General features: G+C 42.1%; 2 protein-coding genes across 5 annotated transcripts; one reads left to right on the forward strand and one right to left on the reverse strand.

Moving 5' to 3' along the window:
- The first annotated feature begins 9,047 nt into the window (after positions 1 to 9,047).
- LOC106584298 (polymeric immunoglobulin receptor) lies at positions 9,048 to 12,187 on the forward strand. The gene is made up of 6 exons (XM_014169377.3): positions 9,048 to 9,278; positions 9,823 to 10,152; positions 10,278 to 10,604; positions 10,814 to 11,081; positions 11,296 to 11,396; positions 11,570 to 12,187. Exons 1-6 carry the CDS (start codon positions 9,230 to 9,232, stop codon positions 11,623 to 11,625), a joined length of 1,131 nt encoding a protein of 376 aa, XP_014024852.3. The 5' UTR covers positions 9,048 to 9,229; the 3' UTR covers positions 11,626 to 12,187.
- LOC106584297 (collagen alpha-6(VI) chain) lies at positions 11,668 to 16,724 on the reverse strand. 4 transcript variants are annotated; one of them, XM_014169375.3, is made up of 10 exons: positions 16,603 to 16,724; positions 16,360 to 16,439; positions 15,678 to 16,268; positions 14,870 to 15,481; positions 14,349 to 14,675; positions 12,888 to 13,217; positions 12,552 to 12,630; positions 12,361 to 12,464; positions 12,199 to 12,235; positions 11,668 to 12,093 (listed from the first exon to the last, which is right to left on the reverse strand). In XM_014169375.3, exons 2-9 carry the CDS (start codon positions 16,430 to 16,432, stop codon positions 12,213 to 12,215), a joined length of 2,139 nt encoding a protein of 712 aa, XP_014024850.1. In that variant the 5' UTR covers positions 16,433 to 16,439; positions 16,603 to 16,724; the 3' UTR covers positions 11,668 to 12,093; positions 12,199 to 12,212. The 4 variants fall into 4 exon arrangements, 3 of the variants coding, with proteins under 3 accessions (XP_014024850.1, XP_014024849.1, XP_014024848.1); XR_006761544.2 differs by having other exon boundaries at positions 12,199 to 12,464; XM_014169374.3 differs by having other exon boundaries at positions 11,668 to 12,235.
- Between the last annotated feature and the right edge of the window lie 234 nt (positions 16,725 to 16,958).

Genomic DNA, 16,958 nt, shown 5'->3' on the forward strand with positions numbered 1-16,958 from the left:
TGGGTGCTGCCATAGATTTACATTAGAAGTCCCCATCCAAGACGTTTGGCCACAGATAAAATGACGTCAAATCACGTTATATCTACCGAAACTTTGATTGCATTGATCATGTCAATATTATACTTTCAAAATCTTAGCTAGCAAGCTAGACAAGCAGTCATCGTCATGAATCAAGTTGAAAATCTACTGGCAAATCCTTGTCATATGAAGAGAAATTATAGATAAAATGTATTGGTGCTCATCGGCCATTGGACATAAACATTACACAACAAGTTGGAAATCTCAAATTCAACAATGATTGGTTTGGAAGAAATCAGTGACTACCTGCAAGCGTTGCAAAGCAGTATCAAAATGGAGACCGGGAGTTGCTAAACCTCGGTCCCTGACAGCAAAACTCACAGAATTCACAATTGTGACCATCAGTCTTGAGATTAGAGAGAGAACCCAGCAGATTGCACCTCCTAGAGATGTAAACGGCTTGTTGAAGTGAAGTAATCACAATTCTACCTTGAACGGGCCGATGCTCCCCCCTTGTCTGGTTTCACAGAACCAGATCGAGTCACTAAAATGAACCAACAACGTGACACTGAACACAGGCTCTTTATGACTGACTTTTTAAAACTAATCTGAACAGAATTTCACTACCCTGTTACACAAAATACACACAGTAACACCATTTTTTTGGTATAGCAGTATCACAAAGGAGATCTGCCGGGGGTTGCTAATCGCTGGTCCCGGAGAGCTCTAACAATTGTGTGGTCAGTAAACCGATTGGTTACTTTTCCACCAGGTCAACACCGCCAAGGCGGATGTCACTCGAGTTTTAAAGATGTAGTTTTGCAGCTCCACCGCACAAACCACACACAGCTGATTTGGTTTTCCACTCTGCTGACCTTGTACTTACAGAATTCCTGACTTTGTTCAGACTCTATCTGCCACGGTACAGAAAGGCCATTGGTGTCTGATGGTATACTGGTATACATTTTTTACCAAGTCAACTACAACAAGACCAATATTAAAGACCAATATTATTACTTGATGATACAACAAGGCTCTTTATACCGGAATCTACATACCTTTGTATATATAGTGTACAAAAAAAAATAATAATAAAAAATGCATGAAATGAAATGTATGCACTCACTACTGTAAGTCGCTCTGGATAAGAGTGTCTGCTAAATGACTAAAATGTAAATGTAAATGTAGTGTATGTGGACACCCCTTCAAATTAGTGGATTTGGCTATTTCAGCCACACCCGTTGCTGACAAGTGTATAAAATCGAACACACAGCCATGCAATCTCCATAGTCAAACATTGGCAGCAGAATGGCTGTCTTAGGATGCCAACTTTCCAACAAGTCAGTTCGTCAAATTTCTGCCCAGGTAGAGCTGCCCCGGTCAACTTTAAGGGATGTTATTGTGAAGTGGAAACGTCTAGGAGCAACAACGGCTCAGCCGCGAGATGTTAGGCCACACAAGCTCACAGAACGGGACAACATTGTTGTTACTCCACAATACTTACCTAATTGACAAAGGGAAAAGAAGGAAGCCTGTACATAATACAAATATTCCAAAATAACTAAAGTAATAATACAAAAAATGTGTCAAAGCAATAAACTTTTTGTCCTGAATACAAAGTGTTATGTTTGGGGCAAATCCAATACAACACATTACTGAGTACCACTCTCCATACTTTCAAGCATAGTGGTGGCTGCATCATGTTATGGATATGCTTGTAATTGTTATAGCTAAGCACAAGTAAAATTCTAGAGGACAACCTGGTGTAGTCTGCTCTCCACCAGATACTGGGAGATTAATTCATCTTTCAGCAGGACAATAACCTAAAACAAGGACACATTTACACTGGAGTTACTTACCAAGAAGACAGTGAATATACTTGAGTGGCAGAGTTACAGTTTACATTTATATATATTTTTGCCCTTTTTCTCCCCAATTTCGTGGTATCCAATTGGTAGTTACAGTCTTGTCTCATCGCTGCAACTCCCGTACGGACTTGGTAGTGGCGAAGGTCAAAAGCCATGCGTCCTCCGAAACACAACCCAACCAAGCCACACTGCGTCTTGAAACAATGCCCACTTAACCTGGAAGCCAGCCGCACCAATGTGTCAAATCAAATCAAATCAAATTTATTTTTATATAGCCCTTCGTACATCAGCTGATATTCTCAAAGTGCTGTACAGAAACCCAGCCTAAAACCCCAAACAGCAAGCAAAGCATGTGAAAGAAGCACGGTGGCTAGGAAAAACTCCCTAGGAAAAACTCCCTAGAAAGGCCAAAAACCTAGGAAGAAACCTAGAGAGGAACCAGGCTATGAGGGGTGGCCAGTCCTCTTCTGGCTGTGCAGGGTGGATATTATAACAGAACATAGTCAAGATGTTAAAATGTTAAAATGTTCATAAATGACCAGCATGGTCAAATAATAATAATCATAGTAGTTGTCGAGGGTGCAACAAGCACGTCCGGTGAACAGGTCAGGGTTCCATAGCCGCAGGCAGAACAGTTGAAACTGGAGCAGCAGCACGGCCAGGTGGACTGGGGACAGCAAGGAGTCATCATACCAGGTAGTCCTGAGGCATGGTCCTAGGGCTCAGGTCCTCCGAGAGAAAGACAGAAAGAGAGAAAGAAAGAATTAGAGAGAGCATATTTAAATACACACAGGACACCGGATAAGACAAGAGAAATACTCCAGATGTAACAGACTGACCCTAGCCCCCCGACACATAAACTACTGCAGCATAAATACTGGAGGCTGAGACAGGAGGGATCAGAAGACACTGTGGCCCCATCCGATGATACCCCCGGACAGGGCCAAACAGGCAGGATATAACCCCACCCACTTTGCCAAAGCACAGCCCCCACACCACTAGAGGGATGTCTCCAACCACCAACTTACCGTCCTAAGACAAGGCCGAGTATAGCCCACAACGATCTCCGCCATGGCACAACCCAAGGGGGGGGCGCCAACCCAGACAGGAAGACCACGTCAGTGACTCAACCCACTCAAGTGACGCACCCCTCCCATGGACGGCATGGAAGAACACCAGTAGGCCAGTGACTCAGCCCCTGTAGAAGGGTTAGAGGCAGAGAATCCCAGTGGAAAGAGGGGAACCGGCAAGGCAGAGACAGCAAGGGCGGTTCGTTGCTCCAGCCTTTCCGTTCACCTTCACACTCCTGGGCCAGACTATACTTAATCATAGGACCTACTGAAGAGATAAGTCTTCAGTAAAGACTTAAAGGTTGAGACTGAGTCTGCGTCTCTCACATTGGTAGGCAGACCATTCCATAAAAATGGAGCTCTATAGGAGAAAGCCCTACCTCCAGCCGTTTGCTTAGAAATTCTAGGGACAATTAGGAGGCCTGCGTCTTGTGACCGTAGCGTACGTGTAGGTATGTACGGCAGGACCAAATCGGAAAGATAGGTAGGAGCAAGCCCATGTAATGCTTTGTAGGTTAGCAGTAAAACCTTGAAATCAGCCCTTGCCTTAACAGGAAGCCAGTGTAGGGAGGCTAGCACTGGAGTAATATGATCAAATTTTTGGGTTCTAGTCAGGATTCTAGCAGCCGTATTTAGCACTAACTGAAGTTTATTTAGTGCTTTATCCGGGTAGCCGGAAAGTAGAGCATTGCAGTAGTCCAGCCTAGAAGTAACAAAAGCATGGATTAATTTTTCTGCGTCATTTTTGGACAGAAAATTTCAGATTTTTGCAATGTTACGTAGATGGAAAAAAGCTGTCCTTGAAACAGTCTTGATATGTTCTTCAAAAGAGAGATCAGGGTCCAGAGTAACGCCGAGGTCCTTCACAGTTTTATTTGAGACGACTGTACAACCATCCAGATTAATTGTCAGATTCAACAGAAGATCTCTTTGTTTCTTGGGACCTAGAACAAGCATCTCTGTTTTGTCCGAGTTTAAAAGTAGAAAGTTTGCAGCCATCCACTTCTTTATGTCTGAAACACAGGCTTCTAGCGAGGGCAATTTTGGGGCTTCACCATGTTTCATTGAAATGTACAGCTGTGTGTCGTCCGCATAGCAGTGAAATTTAACATTATGTTTTCGAATGACATCCCCAAGAGGTAAAATATATAGTGAAAACAATAGTGGTCCTAAAACGGAACCTTGAGGAACACCGAAATTTACAATTGATTTGTCAGAAGACAAACCATTCACAGAGACAAACTGATATCTTTCCGACAGATAAGATCTAAACCAGGCCAGAACTTGTCCATGTAGACCAATTTGGGTTTCCAATCTCTCCAAAAGAATGTGGTGATCGATGGTATCAAAAGCGGCACTAAGATCTAGGAGCACGAGGACAGATGCAGAGCCTCGGTCTGACGTCATTAAAAGGTCATTTACCACCTTCACAAGTGCAGTCTCAGTGCTATGATGGGGTCTAAAACCAGACTGAAGCGTTTCGTATACATTGTTTGTCTTCAGGAAGGCAGTGAGTTGCTGTGCAACAGCTTTTTCAAAAAAATTTGAGAGGAATGGAAGATTCGATATAGGCCGATAGTTTTTTATAATTTCTGGATCAAGATTCGGCTTTTTCAAGAGAGGCTTTATTACTGCCACTTTTAGTGAGCTTGGTACACATCCGGTGGATAGAGAGCCGTTTATTATGTTCAACATAGGAGGGCCAAGCACAGGAAGCAGCTCTTTCAGTAGTTTAGTTGGAATAGGGTCCAGTATGCAGCTTGAGGGTTTGGAGGCCATGATTATTTTCATCATTGCGTCAAGAGATATAGTACTAAAACACTTTAGTATCTCCCTTGATCCTAGGTCCTGGCAGAGTTGTGTAGACTCAGGACAATGGAGCTTTGGAGGAATACCCAGATTTAAAGAGGAGTCTGTAATTTGCTTTCTAATGATCATGATCTTTTCCTCAAAGAAGTTCATAAATTTATTACTGCTGAAGTGAAAGCCATCCTCCATTTGCGAAGGCTGCTTTTTAGTTAGCTTTGCGACAGTATCAAAAAGAAATTTCGGATTGTTCTTATTTTCCTCAATTAAGTTGGAAAAATAGGATGATCGAGCAGCAGTAAGGGCTCTTCGATACTGCACGGTACTGTCTTTCCAAGCTAGTCGGAAGACTTCCAGTTTGGTGTGGCGCCATTTCCGTTCCAATTTTCTGGAAGCTTGCTTCAGAGCTCGTGTATTTTCTGTATACCAGGGACCTAGTTTCTTATGACATATGTTTTTAGTTTTTAGGGGTGCAACTGTATCTAGGGTATTGCGCAAGGTTAAATTGAGTTCCTCGGTTAGGTGGTTAACTGATTTTTGTCCTCTGACGTCCTTGGGTAGGCAGAGGCAGTCTGGAAGGGCATCAAGGAATCTTTGGGTTGTCTGAGAATTTATAGCACGACTTTTAATGCTCCTTGGTTGGGGTCTGAGCAGATTATTTGTTGCAATTGCAAACGTAATAAGATGGTGGTCCGATAGTCCAGGATTATGAGGAAAAACATTTAGATCCACAACATTTATTCCATGGGACAAAACATAGGTCCAGAGTATGACTGTGGCAGTGAGTAGGTCCAGAGACATGTTGGACAAAACCCACTGAGTCGATGATGGCTCCGAAAGCCTTTTGGAGTGGGTCTGTGGACTTTTCCATGTGAATGTTAAAGTCACCAAAAATTTGAATATTATCTGCTATGACTACAAGATCCGATAAGAATTCAGGGAACTCAGTGAGGAACACTGCATATGGCCCAGGAGGCCTGTAAACAGTAGCTATAAAAAGTGAGTGAGTAGGCTGCATAGATTTCTTGACTAGAAGCTCAAAAGACGAAAACGTCATTGTTTTTTTTTTTGTAAATTGAAATTTGCTATCGTAAATGTTAGCAACACCTCCGCCTTTGCCGGATGCACGGGGGGTATGGTCACTAGTGTAACCAGGGGGTGAGGCCTCATTTAACACAGTAAATTCATCAGGCTTAAGCCATGTTTCAGTCAGGCCAATCACATCAAGATTATTATCAGTGATTAGTTCATTGACTATAACTGCCTTGGAAGTGAGGGATCTAACATTAAGTAACCCAATTTTGAGATGTGAGGTATCACAATCTCTTTCAATAATGGCAGGAATGGAGGAGGTCTTTATACTAGTGAGATTGCTAAAGCGAACACCGCCATTTTTAATTTTGCCCAACCTAGATCGAGGCACAGACACGGTCTCAATGGGGAAAGCTGAGCTGACTACGCTGACTGTGCTAGTGGCAGACTCCACTAAGCTGGCAGGCTGGCTAACAGCCTGCTGCCTGGCCTGCACCCTATTTCATTGTGGAGCTAGAGGAGTTAGAGCCCTGTCTATGTTCGTAGATAAGATGAGAGCACCCCTCCAGCTAGGATGGAGTCCGTCACTCCTCAACAGGCCAGGCTTGTTCCTGTTTGTGGGTGAGTCCCAGAAAGAGGGCCAATTATCTACAAATTCTATCTTTTGGGAGGGGCAGAAAACAGATTTCAAACAGCGATTCAGTTGTGAGACTCTGCTGTAGAGCTCATCACTCCCCCTAACTGGGAGGGGGTCAGAGACAATTAATCAATGGCGACACATCTTTCTAGCTGATTTACACGCTGAAGCTATGTTGCGCTTGGTGACCTCTGACTGTTTCATCCTAACATCGTTGGTGCCGACGTGGATAACAATATCTCTATACTCTCTACACTCGCCAGTTTTAGCTTTAGCCAGCACCGTCTTTAGATTAGCCTTAACGTCGGTAGCCCTGCCCCCTGGTAAACAGTGTATGATCGCTGGATGATTACTTTTAAGTCTAATACTGCGGGTAATGGAGTCGCCAATGACTAGGGTTTTCAATTTGTCAGAGCTAATGGTGGGAGCCGTCGGCGTCTCAGACCCCACAACGGGAGGAGTAGAGACCAGAGAAGTCTCGGCGTCCGACTCCGACTCGCTTAATGGGGAGAACCGGTTGAAAGTTTCTGTCGGCTGAATAAGCGACACCGGTTGAGCATTCCTACAGCGTTTCCCTCCAGAAGCCATGAGAAAGTTGTCCGGCTGCGGGGACCGTGCGAGGGGGTTTATACTAACGTTACTATCTGTACTTACTGGTGGCACAGACGCTGTTTCATCCTTTCCTACACTGAAATTACCCTTGCCTAACGATCGCGTCTGAAGCTGGGCTTGCAGCACAGCTATCCTTGCCGTAAGGCGATCGTTCTCCTGTATATTATAGGTACAACGACTGCAATTAGAAGGCATCATGTTAATGTTACTTAGCTTCGGCTGTTTGAAGTCCTGACGAACCATGTCCAGATAAAACCTCCGGGGTGAAAAAGTTGAATGAAAAAAGTTGAGTGAGGGAAAAAGTAAAAATATACGGTAATGAAAAAGTAAAAAACCGTCAGGTAGCAAAGTAAGATCGGCAACAAAACGCACAGCAGCGTAAACAAGTCTGCAAGTTGTGACCAGAGGAAACACCGTACACCTGGCAACCGTGTCAGCCCAGCCCACCGCAAGAGTACCTAATGCACGATGGGACAAAGACATCTCTGCCAGCCAAACCCTCCCCTAACCCGGACGATGCTGGGCCAATTGTGCGCTGCCCCATGGGTCTCCTGGTCGTGTCCGGCTGCGACAGAGGCTGGACTCGAACCCAGAATCTCTAGTGGCACAGCTAGCACTGTGATGCAATGCCTTAGACCACTGCACCACTCGGGAGGCCCTGAGTTACAGTTTTGACTTAATCTACTTGAAAATCTATGGCAAGACCTGAAAATGGTTGTCAAGAAATGATCAACAACCAATTTGACAGAGCTTGGCAGAGCTTGGCAGAGCTTTGAAAACAATAATGGGCAAATGTTGCACAATCCAGTGGATTGCTCTTAGTCTTTCTTACCCAGAAAAACTCACAGCTGTAATTGCTGCTAAAGGTGCTTCTAGAAAGTATTGACTCAGGGCTGTGAATACGTATGTAAATGGTTATTCACACGATAACATTTTTCCAAAAACATGTTTTCACATTGTCGTTATGGGGTATTGTGCGTAGATGCGTGAGAAAAAAAATGAATCCATTTTGAATTCAGGCTGTATAACGCAACAAAATGTGGAATAAGTCAAGGGGTATGAATACTTTCTGAAGGCACTGTACCAAGGGAAGTCAACCTCTCAGTGAGAGAAACCATGCACAGAATGCTCCACAAAAGAGGAGAACACGTTTGACTCACCTCCAGAAAGCTAATTCTGAAGCATTGTTCACCGAGCACTGGTGAAAACCTTAGCATCCCATCCTCATCACCATCTATAATGGGGATTTCAAGGTGAATAAAAGAGAGGAGCAGTCGCAGATAAAGTCTATCAAAATCAATCTGCTTTCATATAAGTTGCAACAGGGAGACACCTCCAGAACAGAAGCAGAGAAAATGTCAAAGGGGAGATTTTAACAGCCACCAGCAGAGCCACACAAGGAAGAATACGTATCAATGCTGTCAGTGTGACAAGAGTTTCTTCAGAGCGGCTCACGTGAAAACCCATCTCATTCACAGTGGTACCAAAACACTAGTCTGCTCTAACTGTGGGAAAAGGTTCAATCAGGAATGAAACTTAGAAAATCAACATTAGAGTAAAGTTGTAATGAACCTCCATCTGTAGAAGTACAGATATGATGATGAATGTGAGTAGTAGGTGAATAAACAACTTAATATGAATTATAATGAATTACAAGAACACAACATGAGTTATATTAGAGTGGTATGAAGTGGATCATCATTAAGTGAAATCATCTAATTCAGTTCCCAATACACTAAAATAAAATGATTTTTCCTTGTGATGTGACTTAGACAGACTTCCATTGGTGGTTGTCCATTGACTAACTTGATAATCTTCTAACCTCATTCTGACCAAACAAACTGTGGCAATTGTAAGTTGCAACACTTATGAACACGTGTAGACATTCCAGTACAGTGTTGCACAGTAATGGGTTACCATAATGCACGGACCTGTTACTCATAGGAAGTTTCATTGTGTGTCTGACGCACTCATTAGGAAGTGAGAGTCAATGTCCTTGCAAATGCAATCAAACCCACTGATATGTTAAGATTGATTTGCTAGGAGACACTGTGAGCAGACACACTGATGCGGATTGCACCAGCTCACCCATCTACATATTACTTTGACATGCTGTACACGTCTATTTGACTAAGGAGAGAGTAGACTAACATTGGTATTGACACAATTAGAACAAATAAGTACACATGGTTTCTCTTTATCTTCTCATCCTTGTCTTTGTCCATGGACCATCAGGTGAGCCTCTCATTTACAATGAATTTGTATTAAACTGTATGTTGATGGATGTGTTGGGGGTCTCTAACTTTTGATAGTTAATCAGATTCTAAAGGGTTTTTAAGTCTTGGGTGGTAATTACATCAAAATCCCTTTAAGAATTGCCTTGGTAATTTCTAAATATTGCATTCCCTAAACAACAAAATATAGACCTACACATAGTGAAAAATAATCTATGTTTTAGAAATATGTGCTACATTCAATACTGTTCTCTTGTATTAGAGGAAGCAGTATTAGCATACTGTGAAGAAAAAGGAAATTGTTGTGCAATGTTGGCCTGTGGTGTCTTAATACCTCACTGTCCACCCTATATCCCCCCTTTTCTTTTGAGTAAAAATTGTATTATACTCATAAATCACGTTTTTAGAGATACAAACAAATATTTGATATTTTAGCTTTTCAATAGACAGAATAAACCATTATCCAGCTTATTCTAATACAGCTTTCACAAATATATTTGAAATGGATGTCACTGATCAGTCTGCTATCTATTCATTCAACACAGGTTGCAACAGCCTGTGGACGGTGACAAAAAGTACTGCAAAGAGTGGCGGAGCCATCACAATCCCCTGCCACTACCACCGCATGTTCAGAGACCATGCCAAATACTGGTGTAAGGGCAGAACCTGGCCCTTATGTACTGTGATGGCAAGCACCGACCCAAGGCGGAACAGAGGAGGCATGTCAATCACAGACATCCCAGAGGAGCTGGTCTTCACTGTGACCATGAAGAACCTACAGGAGACTGACACCAACAGGTACTGGTGTGCTCTGAAAGTGGGTGGGATAGGCAAGCCAGATGTCAAAGTATCCGTGGACCTCACAGTCACCCAAGGTAAGCTCCACTTGAATGTACATTTTTGACCTTACACTACTTTTTGCATTGCATCATTTCTGTAAAAAGTCTGGGGAAATGTAGCATATTACAGCAGTAATAATAATGTATATCTTTTCCATCAGGCTCTCCTGATCTGTCAGTGGTTGATGAGCTGGTATCTGGTGAGGAGGGGGGCAGTGTCAGTGTACAGTGTCTCTACAGTGACACACTCAGAGGCAAAGAGAAGAAGTGGTGCAGGAGTGGGGACCGGCATTCCTGTCAGACACAGACAGATACTAGCCAGAATGCATCTGTTGTGATCAGTGATGGCAAGAGGGGAGTGTTCAATGTGACAATGAAACAACTAGAGAAGAAAGATGCAGGCTGGTATTGGTGCTCTGTTGGAGACCTACAGGCTGCAGTTCATATCAACGTCACTCAGAGATCCACAGCACACAGGAACACTGCAGGTCAGTTGATGCTGGTAGAGTGAAGCACTGTTACGCTGTAGTTTGTTTGCACCACCTTATGCTTGTGAGAACATTGTTATACCGAAAACACCAACACTGAAGTTGATATTTGCAGTATTATTTCTGAAGCAAAATAAGATTCTTTTTTTGTTTCATTTCTGAAACAATTTTTTGGTTTAATTTCTTCCTACCCATGTTTCCTTCCACAGAAGCAGTGACTACTCCAACGCTGCCCATGTTACACTCCGCATTCTCGACATTTGCAGACTCCACAGCTACCTCTACCTCAAAGACAAACCCTTCCGCCACAGTAGACTCTGCTCTGACAACATCCTCATATGGCTCTGCAACTCCCTATCCATCTGTCTCAGTTCCATACATCACAATCCATTCTTCCACACTGACTTCTTCACTAACAACAGTACAACCTACATGCTGTCCTTCTACTGAATCTACAGCTACTTACAAGAAAATCAGGTATGTTTTGATTGATACTCAAAGAATTCTATTCAAAGTTCACTATTTTTGCTGCATTACTTCTATGCTTTGCCACAAGATGTCACCCTCTGTATGAAAATTGATTTACATGTGAGTCAAGTTACGGCTTCTAACTTGTGCTGCTTCCTCAAATTACAACTTTTCTTTTTGTTACCATTCTTTGATCATGATTTTATGTTTTTTTCTATTTTAGCAACCTGCCCTGGCATGCTCTTATTCTCATTGTGTTGGCCATGGTGTTGTTGGTTATTGTTGTTATGGCTGCAGTTAACATCTATAGATATTCCAGGAATAGTAAGTGCTCTCCTCCTTCAACTTTATCATTTCTCTTTCGGCTCCAAAATAAATAAATACATTTTTTGTGTGTTTTCTTGGGAACATACTGTTTCATTTGTTAACCTGACCATTTCATCACTGTTATAAAGCTACCCCATCCCTTGACTTGTCTCTCTCTTATCTCCCGTCAGATATCAGACCTGTGGAAGGAGAGATGACTGAGCTGGTGATAAATCAAGATCAATAATATCAATTAAAAGAGCCTAAAAATAAATTTGGATCATAAAAATTACTGTAAGTTTGCTTTAATATCAACCAAAATAATCACATGTACAGTAAATGGATTGTAGCAATAACACAATTAGCTAGAGAACAGAGAAAAAAATGCATGAAACATTAAACAATTTCAATAGATTATTCTGTTGTGGCTGCAAAATCATGAAGAACCATTCAAAAAGAATTGTCATCATAAGAGCAGACACAAATAGATGTCATGTGTAATTAGCTAACGTTACAAAACAAATCAATAACTGAATTAAAAGTTCAAGAAAGAGAAATGTGACTACACATTATTGTACAATAGCATTCATCTTTAGGTAAGGTTTGTATCTTTATAACAGAACTGAAAGAGCTATAAACATTTGACGATGTCTTTCAAAAACCTGACATACTGGAGACTGAGATGATCGAATGGATCCTAAGACAGACTGCATCCCTAGGTGAGGGGGATTCGAATGATCAAAATGACACACATTGTCATGTTCCGTTAATTTTGTTCATTAAATGAAGAATAAACACAAATGCAGAGACGTTGATTTACCTGTTTCCTGTTCCTTAGAGTTCTTTCCTGTTTTTGTCTGACATAAATAGTGTGTTAAATTTCACTTAAATAAGTCAATAAGTATAATCTAATCATACATGGTCATTTTGTTTAAGATGTTTGGACTCAACGATTTAAGTGATAAAAATACATAGCACTTACTTTGGTAGTCTCTCATCACCAGAGCTGCTAGGATGGTGCATGCCAAAAATAGCAGGCCAACAGCACCTTTCAGCAGAATATCCAGATATCTCTCCCAGATCCAACTAGAAAAAAAAATAAATAAATCTAAATTAGCCTCTCTGTTACAGTATATCTACACTAATGAAAAAAAGCTATAGTTTCACCTCCACCTTGAGTTATCATCCTCCGTTGCTCTCAGAGTCAAGACCAAAGGGAAAGTAATCAGGTTCATGGTTGGAGGAGATATTGCTGTGAGGGAAAGGACATTTGAGTCATTGATTTGTGTAGCAAGCATCACATACAGAGCACTTGTAAATGATATATAAACAAGTATTATTATTATTGTTATTATAATTATTATTATTCTCTTGTTTCAATAAATCTCTCTTGAAAATGAAAGATGTACAAGATACAATGGTTTTTCGTCTGCGTTATTTGTATTCTGAAGGGGGCTACAAAGCCTTAAATGTGAGTGATAGTGAATCTGTGACTGTCTATCAGCTTACATGCGTTAGTTGCATTGAGGACTGAGATGTACACCGGGATCTGCTTGTCTCCTGCTATGCACCAGTACCAGTCGGTATCGTTCATCTCCAGATGTCTCATCGTCACAGTGAAGGTGCGACTCCATGTATTGATGATCAAATCCATGCGGTCCTGAGACGCCCGTTCTCCCTCTGCAGTCAAGCAGGAGCTCCAGTTCCCTGCAGGTGTCCCGTTCCTACACCACATCTTCTCACTGTCATCCATGATGTCACTGTAGAGACACTCAGCTGTGGTGCTGTTCCCCTCCTTACCAGACACCATGTTGCTCCTCACTGACACATCTGGGAAGCCTGGAATATAGAAACACAGAAACAATACAGACAAAGCAAGCTCAGTCTCGCGCATCACACAGAGATCCAGGGTTGGGGTGGATTAAATGTATATTCAGAGGTGGGCAGTATATCTGTTACATATATTTCAATTACTTCAGAGTATTTTGTCATTTATAATACACTGGGCTGAACTAGACTCCAATGTATTTTGTAACAAATACTTCTGTGGCCCCCTTTCACCCTACATTGGTATCAGAAATCTGTTGGAACTATGATGTGATCATCTGAGAGCATCTGCTAAAATGAACTACATATAAATGTAGTAATGTAAAAATTAACAATTGCAAAGGATGCTGAGTATTATTCTATGCCCTGAAACAAAGACAATAATGACTACCCACTAATGCAGTTAATTTTGGTATGTTCATTTTCACAAATACATTTACATTTTGGTAATTTAGCAGACACTCTTATCCAGAGTGTCTTAGGGCTCTATTCAATCCGCATCGCGGAAGTTCAGCTTTACAGCGTGATTAAAATTTAAAGGCAATGTTCCCGCTTTATCGGAGACTACCTTCAGATTAAACGCTGCATACTGTATGTCGGCTCGAGCCCTTACTATTTACAGTTAGTGCATTCCATTAAGGTAGATAAACAACATATCACAGTCATAGCAAGTAAAATGTTTCTGTAACCGTTAATGAGGATGTTGTTGCTGTTCAGGCAGGCTACTTGCAAATTCCAATTCCAATTTTCCTCATAGAATTTTGTATTTTTAATTTTAATTTTAATTGAACTTTTATTTAACTAGGCAAGTCAGTTAAGAACAAATTGTTGTTTACAATGATGGCCTACCCCGGCCAAACCCGGATGATGATGGGCCAAATGTGCACCGCCCAGTGGGACTCACAATCACGGCCGGATTCGAACCATGTACTGTAGTGATGCCTCTTGCACTGATGCCTTAGACCGCTGCGCCACTCGGGAGCAGCCTTGAAAAGAATTGGAATTGGAATTTCAGTGTACTTCCTGAATTGACTGCAATTGAAATGGAATTTACCCTGCAGAGATGTTAATGACATTTTGTTTTTGAAAGCGTAGCTAAAATCCAACCATGACAAAGCAGGACTATGATAAATATTATATCACCTGCAGTGACAGTCAGTGACAGAGATGCCATGTAGAGGGGGTTTCTTCCATTGTCCACTGCACACACATACTCCCCTGTGTCCTGAGTCTGTAGGTTCTGCATGGTCACAGTGAAGACATGCTGGCTGGGGTCATCTGTGATGGACACATCCCCTCGTCGCAAAGGAAAGTCAGTACGCACTATGGTAGCGCAGTCTAACTCTCCCTTCATCCTGCACCAGTATTTCACATCCTCCTTGTACCTCTGGTCATAGGGACAGAGAGCAGAGAGAGACTGGCCCCTGTAGAGAGTGACCTGGCTGTCTGTCACGTTACTGTTCTTTGGACCTGTGAGAAGAACAACTACATACTGTATGTTGGCAGAGATTGGGCTAAATCACTTAAAACCAGGAGGGTGATTGAATCAAAATCAACATGGGTTTATGGGAGACATGATGATGACACTCAGTTCTTCATTGGAAGTAATTGTAATAACGACTTGGGGTGCTGTGGACAAAGACAAGATAACGAGGGCAGGTTACCTGGTGGTGGCACGTGGACGACCTGTTGTCCCCTGTCCTCTGCTGAGCTACAGATCTCCTGGCTGATACGTTCAGAGATCTCCTGCAGGCCTGAGAATTTCTGGACAAAGAACACATTTTCGCGACGGCCAGTGATCTTGTTCAGACCCATCAGGGAAGCATTGGCGCCCCCGATAGCATACAGAGACACACCATGATTCTTTAGCTCTTCCAGTGACGCTCTCACATTCTCATGGAGCTCACTGCCCATAATGACCAACCCAACCTTAGTCACCGATTCTCCTCTGACACCCTCCCTCTCCTCCCTGAGAAGGTCACTCATCATCTCCAGGTGTGGGTCAGTCTCTGTGGTCGAACTGTTTGACTGTCTCAGATTCCAGATGTGCTTTAGGATCTCCCTGTTGTTTAGGGGAGTGCTGAGGTTGAACGCCGCCGTGTCACTGTGTTGACTATATAGAACCAGGCCCACTCGAACCTGGTCCTGCCCCAGGTAGAAGCAGTGCAGCAGTGATCGGAGGAAGTCTTTGATAAGCTCAAACCCCTGAGGCATGATGCTCTGGGATCTGTCATCCAGAATAATCATGATATCGATGGATGCTCCCTGGGAACAGACTGGCAGAACAAACATGAATTACAAGTCTACCTAATTGTTTAAAACATAACGTATGGCATTATGTTGTAATATAGCAAAACGTATATGTTTAGAATACACTACGGATGGAAATGGAAACTAATTCAACAAACATTTCAGGGGAAGGAAACCTGAATATAACTCCTACTCATTCACACTCCAGGCTGGTGTAAGTACCTGTCAGGTTGCAGGACACCCTCTCCTCTGCCAGGTCACAGAGCCTCTGGGCAACATACGGGACACTGCTCTTCATGTCTCCAAATGTATCAATAAGGAACACATTCTCTGGATTGCCAGTGATCATTAACAACTCTTCCTTTGAAGCGCCTTGAATACCAATACCCATGAGAGAAACGCCATGTTTCCTTAGAAGATGTGCTGACACTTCAACTTGATCATTGGATTTTCCATCTGTGATGACAATTCCAATTTGGGGAACACCCTCACTTGCCCTGCTGCCTCTAACCATCTGAAACAGAGCCATCATATGCCACAGGGCCATTCCAGTATATGTAGCACCTCCCGTTTGTACAACAGAGTAAATACCCTTCAGGATTTCACTTCTATTCATATGATCATTGAGCCTGAACACAACTTCTGGGGATGAACTAAACTTCATCAGACTGATTCTGATATGGTCGGTGCCCACAAACAAAGAGTGCACCAGGGTATCCAGAAACTCCTTCATCATCATAAACTCTATATATCCTATGCTACCAGATTCATCCATCAGGATAACAACATCAGCCTTCACTCCCTGTGGGAAAACTGAAAGAAAAGCTATTTGTCACAAACTTGATGATAGTGTAACATTACAAATTAACTATATAAGGATAAACTACTGAAAATATTTGATTACCTTCTCCCTGAGCTTCTGCCACTTTGCTGGGGTAGACAATCAGAAGAATGACAAATGTCCATTTGGGCCCCATATTCACGCTTTTGTTGAAAGACAAATATTAGAAATACATAGTTATTTAACATGCAACTAGACAAACTCAGATATGTTTATTACTAAGACTACTATTTTATTACCTTGTTACCTCTATACCATTACTATGACTACTAATGATGATTAAATATGTGTTGCTATATTACTTACCTGATTCATCAAGAAATTTAAAGAAGATTCCCACTGTATTTTAACCAGAATTCATCACTCTCAGATTTGACTGTACACCCCTTATAGTTTGCAGGTCATGGGAAACACAAATCTTCTCTGCCAGCAAAGTACTACTGTCCTTCCTCAGACCACAGAATGTATCGTCATATGGAAGCATAATTGCCATGGTAACACAACAGAAGCACACACACACGATATGTGAGCACGCAGCACACAGCATTATCATTGTCATCACTTAGATACAGTACTTCCTGTGAAATTCTCATAAATGAAGAAAAAAAAATGCTACGATCCAACACTTGTGATAAAAAGGACCCACGAGTTTTGTCGGTAAC

The sequence above is a fragment of the Salmo salar genome, chromosome 23 (assembly GCF_965601325.2).
Source record: "Salmo salar chromosome 23, fSalSal1, whole genome shotgun sequence".
In the NCBI taxonomy this organism is placed as follows: domain Eukaryota; kingdom Metazoa; phylum Chordata; class Actinopteri; order Salmoniformes; family Salmonidae; genus Salmo; species Salmo salar.